Source organism: Moschus berezovskii, chromosome 19 (genome assembly GCF_049115385.1).
Source record: "Moschus berezovskii isolate FMDL1 chromosome 19, NW_MosBer_1.0, whole genome shotgun sequence".
Lineage (NCBI taxonomy): Eukaryota > Metazoa > Chordata > Mammalia > Artiodactyla > Moschidae > Moschus > Moschus berezovskii.
In genome coordinates this window covers 61,159,323-61,172,147 of record NC_142478.1, presented here as the reverse complement: position 1 = coordinate 61,172,147, position 12,825 = coordinate 61,159,323, and the positions used below count along the sequence as shown (strand labels likewise).

The window sequence follows — 12,825 nt, the reverse complement described above, 5'->3', positions numbered from 1 at the left end:
TTAAAATAATACAGCATTAACCATTCCCCAGCAGAGTTAAATCCACACCTAGACAAAAGCATAGTGTGTGTATATATACAGGGGAAAAAACAGATTTCCACAAAGGAATATCAATCACACAAGAGTTGACTTTTCAACAACAGAAAGAGACCAAAAACTTCAGTCCTGAGAGAAAACATGTAGCAATCTCAAATTTCATACCTAGCCAAATGACCATTCCTATGAAATGAAATGGTTAGTCTCTCAGTTGTGTCTGACTCTTTGCGACTCCTTGGACTGTAGTCTGCCAGGCTCCTCTGTGCATAGGATTCTCCAGGCAAGAATACTGGAGAGCATTACCATTCCCTTATCCAGTGGATATTCCTTACCCAGGAATTAAACCTGGGTCTTCTGCGTTGCAGGCAAATTCTTTACTGTCTGAGCCACCAGGGAAGCCCTATAGGCTGGCAAAAAAAAAAAAAAAAAAGACATTTTCAGACAAAGCTGACAACTCACAGAATCACTGAAAACTCTATGGAAAGGCATGTTACAGAGGAAAAAAACTGAATCTGTAAGGAAGAATGGTTGCAAGAATTAATAGAGTCTGCAGAAAACAATAAAAATATAGGTTTTAAAAATAAAGAAAAAATACTACAGAGTGATACAAATTCAAGCATGTTAAGGTCCCTGAAATTAAAAGATGCTTGCTCTTCGGAAGGAAAGTTATGACCAACCTAGACAGCATATTAAAAAGCAGAGACATTACTTTGTCAACAAAGGTCCGTCTAGTCAAGGTTTTGGTTTTTCCAGTGGTCATGTATGGATGTGAGAGTTGGACTATAAAGAAAGCTGAGCACAGAAGAATTGATGCTTTTGAACTATGGTGCTGGAGAAGACTCTTGAGAGTCCCTTGGGCTGCAAGGAGAGCCAACCAGTCCATCCTAAAGGAGATCAGTCCTGGGTGGTCATTGGAAGGACTGATGTTGAAGCTGAAACTCCAATACTTTGGCCACCTGATGTGAAGAGCTGATTCATTGGAAAAGACCCTGATGTTGGGAAAGATTGAGGGCAGGAGGAGAAGGGGATGACAGAGGATGAGATGGTTGGATGGCATCACCGATTCAATGGACATGAATGTGGGTAAACTCCGGGAGTTGGTGGTGGACAGGGAGGCCTGGAATGCTGCAGTCCATGGGGTCGCAAAGAGTTGGACACGACTGAGCAACTGAACTGAAGGTCCCTGATCATCAGCACAAGGACAAGATAATAACTAACTTGAGGTGTATCAAAGATGGCAGACATGTCAAAGATGATATGAATTGCTGAAGGAAGAAGTTACAAAATACCCTTAAAAGTGGTATATGTGGCCAGCTTCTGAAAGGTTTACAAAAATCAAAATGATTTGCATTTGCCAACAACTACTGAACACAGATCATGTGTGAAGAGCATTACTCAAATTCTCACTTAATCCTCACAGCAGGCTTAGGACACAGTTCCATTTTACGGATGAGGAGACGAAGACTCAGGGAGGCAAATTTTCTTGCTTAGACAGTTAAGAGGTAGTGCTGTGATTCAAACCCACCTCTATCTGCTGGTAAAGGCGAACGTGGTGGGAGGCTAGTCTATGCCCACTCAGGACTCTGGCTGAGGTCTCAGAGATGCAGGAGACGACAAGATAAGCGAAACCCTGAGAGCCACCAGGTGGGTGAGGTCTGTGAAGTGCTGGGTGCTCACCCGGGGTTTTCTGATCACTGGGACCCTGGTATTGGTACTCAGGAGGTAGAGGGGATCCCCCCACCCTTCTTTTTACTCCGTCACACCAATTCTGCTGATGTCTCCTGCCTGGCCACCTGCCCTCCCTCCCAGAAGTACCTGAGCCCTGAAACTGTGCTCTCTCACCTCCCAGGGAGCTGTGCAGAGAACTGCAGGTCCATTTCTGACAGCTTACCGGTCCACAAAGGTCACAGGGCTGGGACAACAAAGGGCCTTTTTGTCCTGGCCCTTAAGGTGGCCGCCACCACCAGCGGAAATCACCCACTTGACCTTCTCGTTTTATGAATTAATAATAAAGCTGGCGCTGGTGACAGGATGGCTGGCAGGACCCGGGTGCCAGGTTCCTTTCCGTCACCTTGCCTGGCCTCTCCAGCCTGGGAAAAGGAGGCCCTATCTTATCTCCCCAAAGCAGTGGGTACCCCGGAGCCGAAAACACTGTGTTCCCTGGGCTTGAGATAATAGATACTAAAGTGCTTTGCAAAAGAAGAAGCATCTTATCAACACACGAGGCATTTTGTCTGTAGGATTGGGCCGTATGGCATATCTGATCAGTGATTAAGTTCCATGATGCCTTCTGGGGACCATTAACTCACAAAAAAATTATCCTGCCAGTGTGGGGATGGGGGAGGCGAGAAGGAAAGATACATAAGGGATGTAATTACTACTAGTCCGTGGAGCTGGGAAGTGCTGGAGTGGATCACCAGCTGCTCTCACGCAGAGAAAACACAACTATTTCTTCTGAAACCGGCGTGAGCCTCACAGTCAGACCTGTGAGGTCTGATTCCACAGGAGTCGGAGAGGGCCTCCTCTTTCTTAGCCCTTTCCACACCCCTCACGCTGCCCACCACCAAGCTTGCCCTCCCTGGAGGATGGGTTCAGTTCAGTCGCTCAGTTGTGTCCGACTCTTTGCGACCCCATGAATCACAGCACGCCAGGCCTCCCTGTCCAAGCCCACAGTTTTAGAACTTTCCACATTACCCAGAGCTAATCCTATCCATCTTGAGGTCCCATTTTCACCTTGCCAACTTAGTCAACAAGTGTGTAGAACACTATTGACAAGGTTGTGGTAAGGGGCACAGTTCCCTGGTAGTCCAATGGCTAAGACTGCACTTCAAGTGCAGGGGGCCCCGAGTTCAATCCCTGGTCAGGCAACTAGATCACACGTGCCTCAGCTAAGACTTTGCATGCCACAACTAAAACCTGGAACAGCCAAATAAGCAACATCTGAAAACAAAACCAAACAAGGTCATGTGTCAGCAGTGTCACGTCTCCCAGATAAGACAGACTCAGGGACCCTCACGCTGTCTATATTATGTCACATGGGACAGGGAGTTTCTCCTTACCCCCCAAAAAAGGTCTGGTTTTGGATTTGGGTTCTACACACAGCATCTAAGTCATCTTTTGTAGACTGTGTTTTCCTTTTTCATAGAAGTGATTCACAGTATCAAGATCATGTTAGTTCAGGTATACAGCACAGCAATTCAGTTACACATACGCATCGAAGTAACCTTGGGCCATCAGCTGCATGTCTGAGCCTCAGTGTCCTCATCTGTAAACGGGTAACGAAAGTCCCACTGGGCTCTTAGGAGGATGGGAGGACGATGGATGGAAAGGGCCCCAGGAAGAGCAGCTGTGACCTCGGCCGCAGTCCAAGACCATCTGGTCAACTGCCACATCTTCAAAGGGGTGGAACTGGTGGCGTGGAGAGGGTGTCTGAGCACTGCCACACGGGGCAGACCCCACAATCACCTGGCCCTGCTTCGCAGCTGCCACTGACACAGGACGAGCCGGCCAGCTGCACAGAGTGGGCCAGAGCAGGGGTGCTTGCGGGTGCCCAGGAATCAGTTCCCTTGTACCCAGCCCTTTCCTGCATGTTTCCAAACTGTAAGCACCCAGGGGTGGGCAGAGGTCTGGACACCCCTGCCTGACCAAGGGAGAGGAGGTTACTGAGGGCTGGGGCCACTCGGCCCTCCCTTCTGTGGTTGAGACCACTGCACCCAGGGCCCCTGAGAGCGCAGACGTTGGGGACCAGTCCTCCCACACATGTCTGTTCCTCCCTCAGCAGGGAGCCACCCTTTTTCATTTTTCTAAAAACAACTATTTCAGTCCAGTTCAGTCACTCAGTCATGTCCGACTCTCCGCAACCCCATGAATCACAGCACGCCAGGCCTCCCTGTCCATCACCAACTCCCGGAGTACACTCAAACTCATGTCCACAGAGTCGGTGATGCCATCCAGCCATCTCATTCTCCGTCGTCCCCTTCTCCTCCCGCCCCCAACCTTTCCCAGCATCAGAGTCTTTTCCAGTGAGTCAACTCGTCGCATGAGGTGGCCAAAGTATTGCAGTTTCAGCTTTAGCATCAGTCCTTCCAATGAACATCCAGGATTGATCTCCTTTAGAATGGACTGGTTGGATCTCCTTGCGGTGCAAGAGACTCTCAAGAGTCTTCTCCAACACCACAGTTCAAAAGCATCGATTCTTCGGCGATCAGCTTTCTTCACAGTCCAACTCTCACATCCATACATGACCACGGGAAAAACCATTGCCTTGACTAGACGGACCTTGGTTGGCAAAGTAATGTCTCTGCTTTTTAATATACTATCAAGGTTGGTCAAACTTTCCTTCCAAGGAGTAAAAGCGTCTTTTAATTTCATGGCTGCAATCAGCATCTGCAGTGATTTTGGAGCCCAAAAAAATAAAGTCTGACACTGTTTCCACTGTTTTTCCATCTATTTCCCATGAAGTGATGGGACCAGATGCCATGATCTTTGTTTTCTGAATGTTGAGCTTCAAGCCAACCTTTTCACTCTCCTCTTTCACTTTCTTCAAGAGGCTTTTGAGTTCCTCTTCACTTTCTGCCATAAGGGTAGTGTCATTTGCATATCTGAGGTTATTGATATTTCTCCTGGCAATCTTGATTCCAGCCTGTGCTTCTTCCAGCCCAGCGTTCCTCATGATGTACTCTGCATATAAGTTAAATAAGCAAGGTGACAACATACAACCTTGACGTACACCTTTTCCTATTTGGAAACAGTCTGTTGTTCCATGTCCAGTTCTAACTGTTGCTTCCTGACCTGCATACAGGTTTCTCAAGAGGCAGGTCAGGTGGTCTGGGGTTCCCATCTCTTTCAGAATGTTCCACAGTTTATTGTGATCCACACAGTCAATGGTATGGAAAAACAACTATTTAGTGCTCAATTTATCTTCACTTTCCTTTTGGGGTCTTATTTACATACAGTGGACTGCATTGTCACTGCTTTAAGAATCTCATGAAAGCTGAGGGTCCATGTCTCCCAGGGCCCCCTGGACACAATTCTGCACCCCATTTTATGGGGGTTCAGAGACTCCTCAAGGATCCCAAGTTAAAACCATAGTCTAGGACTTCCCTGGTGGCTCAGTGCTAAAGAATCCACCTGCCAATGCAGCAGACACAGGTTCGATCCCAGGTCCAGGAGGATCCCACATGCTGCAAAGCAAATAAGCCTGTATGCCACGACTATTGAACCTGTGCTCTAGGGCTTGGGAGCCGAAACACTGAAGCCTGAATGCCCTAGGACCCATGCTCTGCAACGAGAAGCCTCCACGATGAGAAGCCTGAGCGTTACAACCAACTACCCACACAGCAACGAAGACCCAGCCCAGCCAAAAATAAATAAGTTATTTTTTTAAAAATGAAAACAAACTATAATCTACCCCAGAAAAAATGGAAAGGGAGCTGGGTGGGTCTTGTTTGGCCATTTAGCTTCACAAGCCCTGATGACAACAGGAAGAACACAGTGGTACCTGCTGGCCTGCCCTCACCCCTCAAGGCCCCTTCAGGAGGGCAGAGGAGGTGTCTGTTGCATGGGAGAAGGTGGTGAAGGGGCTGAGGCCACAGTCTGGGGCTGCTTGAAGGCTTCATAACCCAGGAGTATTGCCCAGCAGGGAGATTCCGGTGGAAAATGTACTGTGTCACCCCTAGAAGCTGGCCCAGGCTGCATAGGACTCCCTCATCTCTGGTTCCCTCCCCAAAGGACGAAGTCTGGGGGTCAGACCAGAAATTGAATCCCCCTCAGCCTCGACTTGCCCATCTATGTATCAGGGAGGCCACGGCATCCCTGGGAGGATTCCATGAGCCACCCCGGGGGAATATCCCAGCTCAGCCCGGCATCTGGCAGATGACGGGCGCCTGATAAACACTAGCTCCAACCATCATGAGGTCTGAACTCCCGATCTGAGAGATTGTTTTTTCTTCTTCCTTCTGGCAGCTTCTTGGCATCTATATAGATGTGCCTGTGGAGCTGTTTTGGAGCCTGAAGGGGAAAAAAAAAAAAAACAGACCCTTCCACCTTTCCCAGAATCCTACTCTTATTGTTTCCTTTCCAATTCCAGGAGCAGACACCAGGCGGAGGGACGGGAAGCGGGGCCACCTCCATGCCAGCTCCAGGTGGTGACGGGGGACACACTTCAGTGAGTGTCTCCTAAGGAGCTCTTCCTCCCAACCAGGGCCCATGTCACACCCCGGGACACATACGCTGGGGTTGACTCCACACCTGTCACGGATAAAGGCAAGCTCACCACTCACACACACAACCAGGATGCCTTTGCTGGGGTTTTTAATAGGAATGTTAACCATCTAGGTAGTTGGCTTTGCTGGTGCAGCAAAGATGTTTGGAAATACTTGCTTGTGTTTTAAATTGATCGACGAGGCTCTTAGAGGAAAGGAGAGGTGGGTGTGCAGACCTGAGGATGCCCTCTGTGGGTGAGCTTGCACTCAAGCCTATATTTGGTAGGGCTGGCATAGCCCGGGCCGGCTGCTGGGGTGGTGCTGGATTTTATACTGGCACACACTCCTGGGCAATACTGCTTGGGTTATAAAGTCCCCAGGGCCTTCACCCCCTCAACGTGAACTTCATGTGACCCCAGTGAGTACAAAGGTGAACAAGACACATCCTCCTCACTCTCAGGGAGCTCCAAGTTTCGAGGGGGTGGCAGGTGACAAAGCTGACAATTACAACAGGCTGTGATGCTATTATGGGAGGCAACACAGGAGCTGCGGGAGTGCTGGGGACTGGCATTTAACACACCAAGGTTGGAAGGAGGGTAGCCAGGGAAGGCTCTCTGGAAGGAAACAATAGCTAAGCTGAGCTCTGAACTAAGAGCATGAGTTTCATAAAGAGATGAGGAGAAGAGGAGCCTGGGTGATGGTTGCTGCCACATGCAAATGCCGAATTACCTGAAATGGAAACAGTGCTCCGGGGCACGGGGAACAGATTGTGCAAAGGCCTGGAGGTGAGAAAAACGTATGGCAGCCTGTTCCTACCCTGTGTTCCTAGAAATCTGCAAGGCGATGAAACACAGTGAAAGCACAGTGGTGGCAGGACAGTGAACCCTGGGGATGCTGGGATCCCCTACTCCTCTGCTTATGCACTGTGGGATGGCAGGCAAGTTGCTTGAGCTCTCTGAGCCTCAGTTTCCTCATCTGAATTGGCCACAGTACCACCTTCCCTGGAGGATTACTATGAGGATTCCTTGAGGGTACATGCAAAGGGATCAGGCTGATTCTTCCAATCAGGGACCATCATGGGGCTCAGAGAGGCAGGGGGAACCTAGCAACCCCGTGGGCACCGCCTGTCCTCTGGCTGCCCTGGTCTGAGGCTCTGCTCCCTTCTCAGGGATGCTTCCCAAGGGTTCTGACGGGAACACTCCACCCAGCCTGCAGGATCCTGGGAGCTGCTGGCTCCACACCAAAGTGAGGCATTGCCACACATACATACCTCACCTGGTTCAATCTCTACCTCCACCCCAGGATCCAGGTGGGTGCACTAACACTTGGAGAGGTAAAACAACTTGCTCAAGGTCACACAGCTCTGAAGAAGCGGGACCAAGATGTAACTCTCACTTGCGGCTCAGAGCGACCAGGATCTATCAATGTGTTTAAAGCAGGCTGAGAAGATTAAATACTTGTGCTTGTTCTAAATGTGTGCAGAGTCGCTCAGTAATGTCTTTCTGCGACCCCACGGACTAGGCTCCTTTGTCCATGGAATTTCCCAGGCAAGAATACTGAAGTAGGTTGTCATGCCCTCTTCCAGGGAATCTTCCCAAACCCAAGGACTGAACCCAAGTCTCCTGAGTCTCCTGCACTGGCAGGCAGATTCTTTACCACTGCCCCACCTGGCAAGCTGCTTGTTCTAAATACTTTGCATATATTCACTCATTTAATCCTCCCTAACAACTCAGAAGAAGGTATGACTTCTATTTTGACTTCACAGTGCATGAAACTAGGCACTCAGGGCATGAATGACTTGCCCAAGGTCACATACCTATCAAGACTCCTTAAATCAGGCTCCTGTCCCAACTTGAGCCCTATGTCCACGTCCTCATCTCAAACAAACCTCACTCATTGTCTTCACTCTGTTCCTGCCAAAGGACCTTTGCATTTGCTGTGCCCTCTGCCCTCAATGCATTTCCCACTGGTCTTCACACAGCTTGTGTCTTCTTATTTGGGCCTGTTCCATTATCACCTCCTCTGAGAAGCCCTCCAGATTGACCCTAAAGAAATGTTTCCTTGCCCCATCCCAGCTCTCATGCCATTGCGTTGTATATTCTTCCCAGAACTACGGATTGATTTGTTCATACTGTGCGTCTCCCCTCTGGAATATCAGTCTCTCAGGTCTGAATGGGTAAAAGAGCTCAGACTGTGCCAACCCTTTTCAGAGAACTAGGGGAGCTTTCCACCTACTTAAAGTTCAGATAACAGAAGGCAGGCGTTCATCCATCCCTCTAGTCTGATCTCAGAACACCCCTTCCTGGCTCTCCTCAGTCTCCCCTCTCTCTTTGGGGTGTGAAATCCGAGCTGTGAGCAGCAAGAAGGGAAGCCATATCTGGGAAAGCAACAGAGCATGGAACACTCAGCGTCTGTCATCCCTGTAGGAGGCTGGACCCAGGAAACTGACAAGATTCCCATCATGCTCTGCTGCCCCATCACCTGTCAAACTGCACAAGCAGATGGAATTCCCCCAGACTGCCTGGGGAGGGGGCTGCCTGAGAGACTATAGCCAGTAGAGCCCACAATTCCTGCAAAGATCCCAGCCTCAGAGAATCCCACTTCTATCCATCCAGACTCCAGGCAGCCAGCAGGCACTCAAGAAATAGAAACAGAAACAGGGGAAGCCCAAGAAAGTCAGGTCATGGTCCCACCTTCTCTCTCACGTGAGCCTTGGGGCTGAACTAGACTTTGTAAAACTTTCTGAAGAAATAAATAGTCACACATGATTCAAAATGAAAATGTAAAAAAGTTAATAGTGAAAGGCTCACTCCTCCTTCATCCCTTCTACCAAATCCCCTGGTAAGTATTCATTACTCTTCCTTGATGCAAATGAAACAGTTACAAAAATATACTCTTACTTCTCTTTTAAAAATAAAAAAGAAAGAAAGGGGTTCCATATTATGTATGCGCACTACACCTTTTCCCCTCCCATAGAAGACAGCTCTATGTTTGTACACAGGAAGGCGTCTGTATACATGTCTGTGTATGCATGCACCTGTATACACACACACACAACTAATTAAGGGCTTTCTGTAATTTTCACCCAATTCTTTTGGAAAGAGGTATTTAGATTGGGGGTCAGGAGGGGTCATTTTTCAGCCCAGGCACAAATGGCTGGGTGGCTCCCTCCAGCTGATCAACAATGGACTCTGTCTGCATTAAACTCCAAGCAGGCACCAGGGGCCTGCTGCCTGTAAATAACATCTGTGGCTCCCGTTTTCATGGCCATCTAGTCTACCAGATACTAGCAGGAATCCCATTCTAGAAAGAAACCGAGACTCAGAGGGGTAAAGTGACTAGCCCAAGGTCACACAGTCAGAAAGTGGAGCTGGCAGGGATCACACACCATCTGCCCACTGTCAAAGCCAGTCTGCCCACTCACCTAGCCTTTCGTGGTCCTCAGTCCACACCCCGCTTCACAGCCCCATAACAGAACCAGGGGCCCAGAGGTCATGGCCCACGGTCAAGTTCCCAGCCCGGCAGGACTTGGACGGTCAGGCGCTTCCGCCATCACTTCCCTGCGGTCAGCTCGGCCCGCAGCCCGGCCTCCTGGTGCGCCCTGCCCGGGCGGACGCTGGGCGCGCAGCCTCTGCGGGGCCCAGGAGTCCGGGCGAGCTCGAGGAAGGTCGCCAGGCTCCCGCTAAGTGCTCCTCGGGCGCTGCCTCGCTTAATCCTCCCAGTTACCCATGGAGCGGGACCCACCTGAACCCATTTCACAGACGGGAGGCGCAGAGACCCGCGCAGCCGCCAAAGGTCACGCAGCCCGGCTCGCACCCAGCTGCCGCCGATTTCAAAACTTTCCTCCCCCGGCGCATCGCGAAGCCAACGACTTTCAGGTGCGGGGCGCGCACGACAGCTGAGGGCGCCCGGGCGCTCGCTCTCCCGGGCGCCTGCTCTGCCCTGGGCGGGGGCCGCCAGGACCCTGCTCCCTCCCGGGTCTGCAGTCCCAGGCGGGGCTTCCCGGCCAACTCCGAGGGCGCCGGGGCACAGCGGCCCCGGCACTTACTCAGCATCGTCGCAGCCTGCAAAGCGGCCGGCAGGGAACCCATTTGAAGGAAGGGGAGACTGAGGCGCCCCGAGCGCCAGCTACTAGCCCAAGGTCACACAGCGCGGGGGCCCAGAGCCGAGCGGCCGGCCGAGGGCTGGGAGCCCCAGGGCCAGCCGGCCGGCGGCCCCCGCCCCCGTCCCCGCGCGCGCCCCCCGCGGGATACTCACAGCCGGTCTTGCCCTCCAGCTCCCGCACCTCCTCGGACGCGGAGTGGGCAGCGCCCATGGTGCCGGCGTTGAGGTGGGGGCCCCGGGGCGCTCGTCCGTCCCAGGCCCCGGGCTGGCGTCCGCTGCGCCGCGGCCGCACCGGCCTCGGGTCCAACACCGGTCGGGACGCCAGGAACGGGGCTGAGCCGCGGGTTCCGCGTGGGGCGCGAGCGCAGCCTCTTATAGCGGCGGCGGGCGGAGCGCCACGGTCCTAGCGCGCGCCGGCTTCGCGCACGGCCGGGAGTGGGCAGCGCCCCTCCCGGGCGGGGGACCCAGGTTCCTCCGTCCTTGCAGCAGCCGCCGTGCTCATCCCTTCTGCACCCCTGCCGGCCCTGGGAGGAAGCAGGTATGAGCAGAGTTGGGATATACAGGTAGGAGGGATCAAAAGGAATGGAGGGCCCACGCCCACGCCCACCCCCACCCCGGTTCCACTACACCTCCTCCCAATTCTCAGAAAGGAAACTCCCTGGGAACAGTGAAGAAGGACAGCGTTAATTAGCTCTACGGTGAACAGCAATAAAGATAATATGATAATAATAACAACAGTCCAGCTTGAATGCACATGGAGGGGGTGCCTTGCTTAGCTTATTCCAGGAGAGCCCAACATGATGAAGTGGACACACCCACAGACAAGACTAACCAGTCCTAGCCGCTCAGCCTAATAGCTTAGGGTGAGGACCTTCTCAAACTTGAGGTTCGGGGACTCAGGCAGCGCCCAGGAGGCTGCATTTCAGCCTGTCAGAGAATGCAATCCTGGGAGAAGTTCTGACTTAGGCTGGCTGTAGGGAGTTGGGTTTCGTTAACCCACCAGCTGTCTAACTGTGACTCCTTCTTCTTAAGATGTGGATAATAATAGTTGATGAGAACCTCCATCAGAAGGGCCTGGCCTGGGACACAGTGCAAAGGCAGTCACCGTGGAATCATGTCCTTTACAACAAAGGAACTGGTTCTCAGAAGGGTCACACAGCCAGGGCAGAAATTCACAGTCAGCATAGTCCCTGTCTCAAGCCCAGACGGCTGCCCTCCATGGTGTCTGGTGATGTGTGTTATTAGCATGTATCTGGGGGCTGTCCTGGGTGCCAGGCATTGATAGTGCTGGCTGGGGGAGACTTGAGCAGGCCCACTTACATCTATGTCACAGGAGACTGGGGATGGGGTGCTGAAACCAACTGCTCATACCTGCAGACCACAGGTCCAAGCTGAGGGTCACAGCCCTTTCAGAATAGAGGAGCTGTTCAGAGTCACCAAGGAGCTTCCTGAAACCTACCAGAGCAGAATATCAGCCCCCTCCTGGTTGGAAATCCGGCTCCCCTTCACACTCTTGTTACATAGCAGGGGCTGCACCTGGAATGTGCATTTGCAAAAGCTCAGCAGGGCTGAGATCTCACCAAGTTGGGGAAATGTTGGCTGCAGGGCATCAGCTGGTCCAAGCAAACTGGAAAGTTGCTGGGGAGGCTGCACATCAGGTCAGAAGGAATCTAGAAACCCAGGCTGGCCTCTGGAACAGGAAAGGGGTCCCAGGGAATCTTGGGAATTACCCAAAGCTGCTGGACACAGTTTTGTTCTGACTTAAAATATCTGTTTCTGGAATTTTATTCTATTGAATTATCCAGTGATTATATGCTGGGGCTTTTTGCTGGGGAGAGAGAAAACGATGTTCTTATGCATCTCCTCCCCTTGGCACGGCTGCTCTCAGAGCTGGTACAGTGCAGGTGGATGGGGGTGGAAGCCCTGGAACAGTGCCCAGGGGCAGGGCACTGGCTTTGCTCTGGCCCGTGGGTGATCGCCCAGAGATCCCCCAGTGTATGGGGTGAAGGGAGGTGGTCTTTATTCCATCACCCATCTACACGGTCAACTTCATCTCAAGGCCCGCTGGCCACTGTCAGCTCCTAGACAAGCATTTGTGCTGGTCCCTTCTGCCTGAAACTCCCCTCCCTTCCCTCCTTCCATGGCAGGGGCTCCTGGATCTCAGTATAAACATCACCTCCTTGGAGAGTCCTTCTCAGGGCCCCCATCCACTGTTCTGGGTCTACTGCCAAACAAGCTACCTTCACCAGCCAGCAGGAGCTGGGAGGCTGGGCTGTGATGACCATGGGAAACTTATTCCTGATGGCAGGGCTTGGAGGAGTTAAGAACTCCGGGCACCAGCGGGGCACATTGTGCAGGTTTACTTGTCCATTCATTTATTGACTGCCCGTTTATCCAGGGCCTGCTGTGCATAGGGGCCTGCACGGGTCCTGGAGCCACCACCAGGAATAACTGGGAGCCTCACTTCTGCTCTTGAGAGTCC

The 12,825-nt window shown here is 52.0% G+C and overlaps 1 protein-coding gene across 5 annotated transcripts in view; it reads right to left on the bottom strand.

Annotated features, from left to right (window-relative positions):
- TESC (tescalcin) overlaps positions 1 to 10,713 on the bottom strand; it is a 65,606-nt gene extending 54,893 nt beyond the window's left edge. For 2 of the 5 annotated variants that reach the window (XM_088828212.1, XM_088828209.1), the window contains exon 1: positions 10,497 to 10,713. In XM_088828212.1, the coding sequence (XP_088684338.1) occupies positions 10,497 to 10,554 (58 nt within the window). In that variant the 5' untranslated portion in view covers positions 10,555 to 10,713. The remainder of the gene's footprint in view (positions 1 to 10,496) is intronic. The other 3 variants (XM_055404330.2, XM_088828211.1, XM_055404331.2) reach the window with 2 other exon arrangements.
- Positions 10,714 to 12,825: the final 2,112 nt, after the last annotated feature.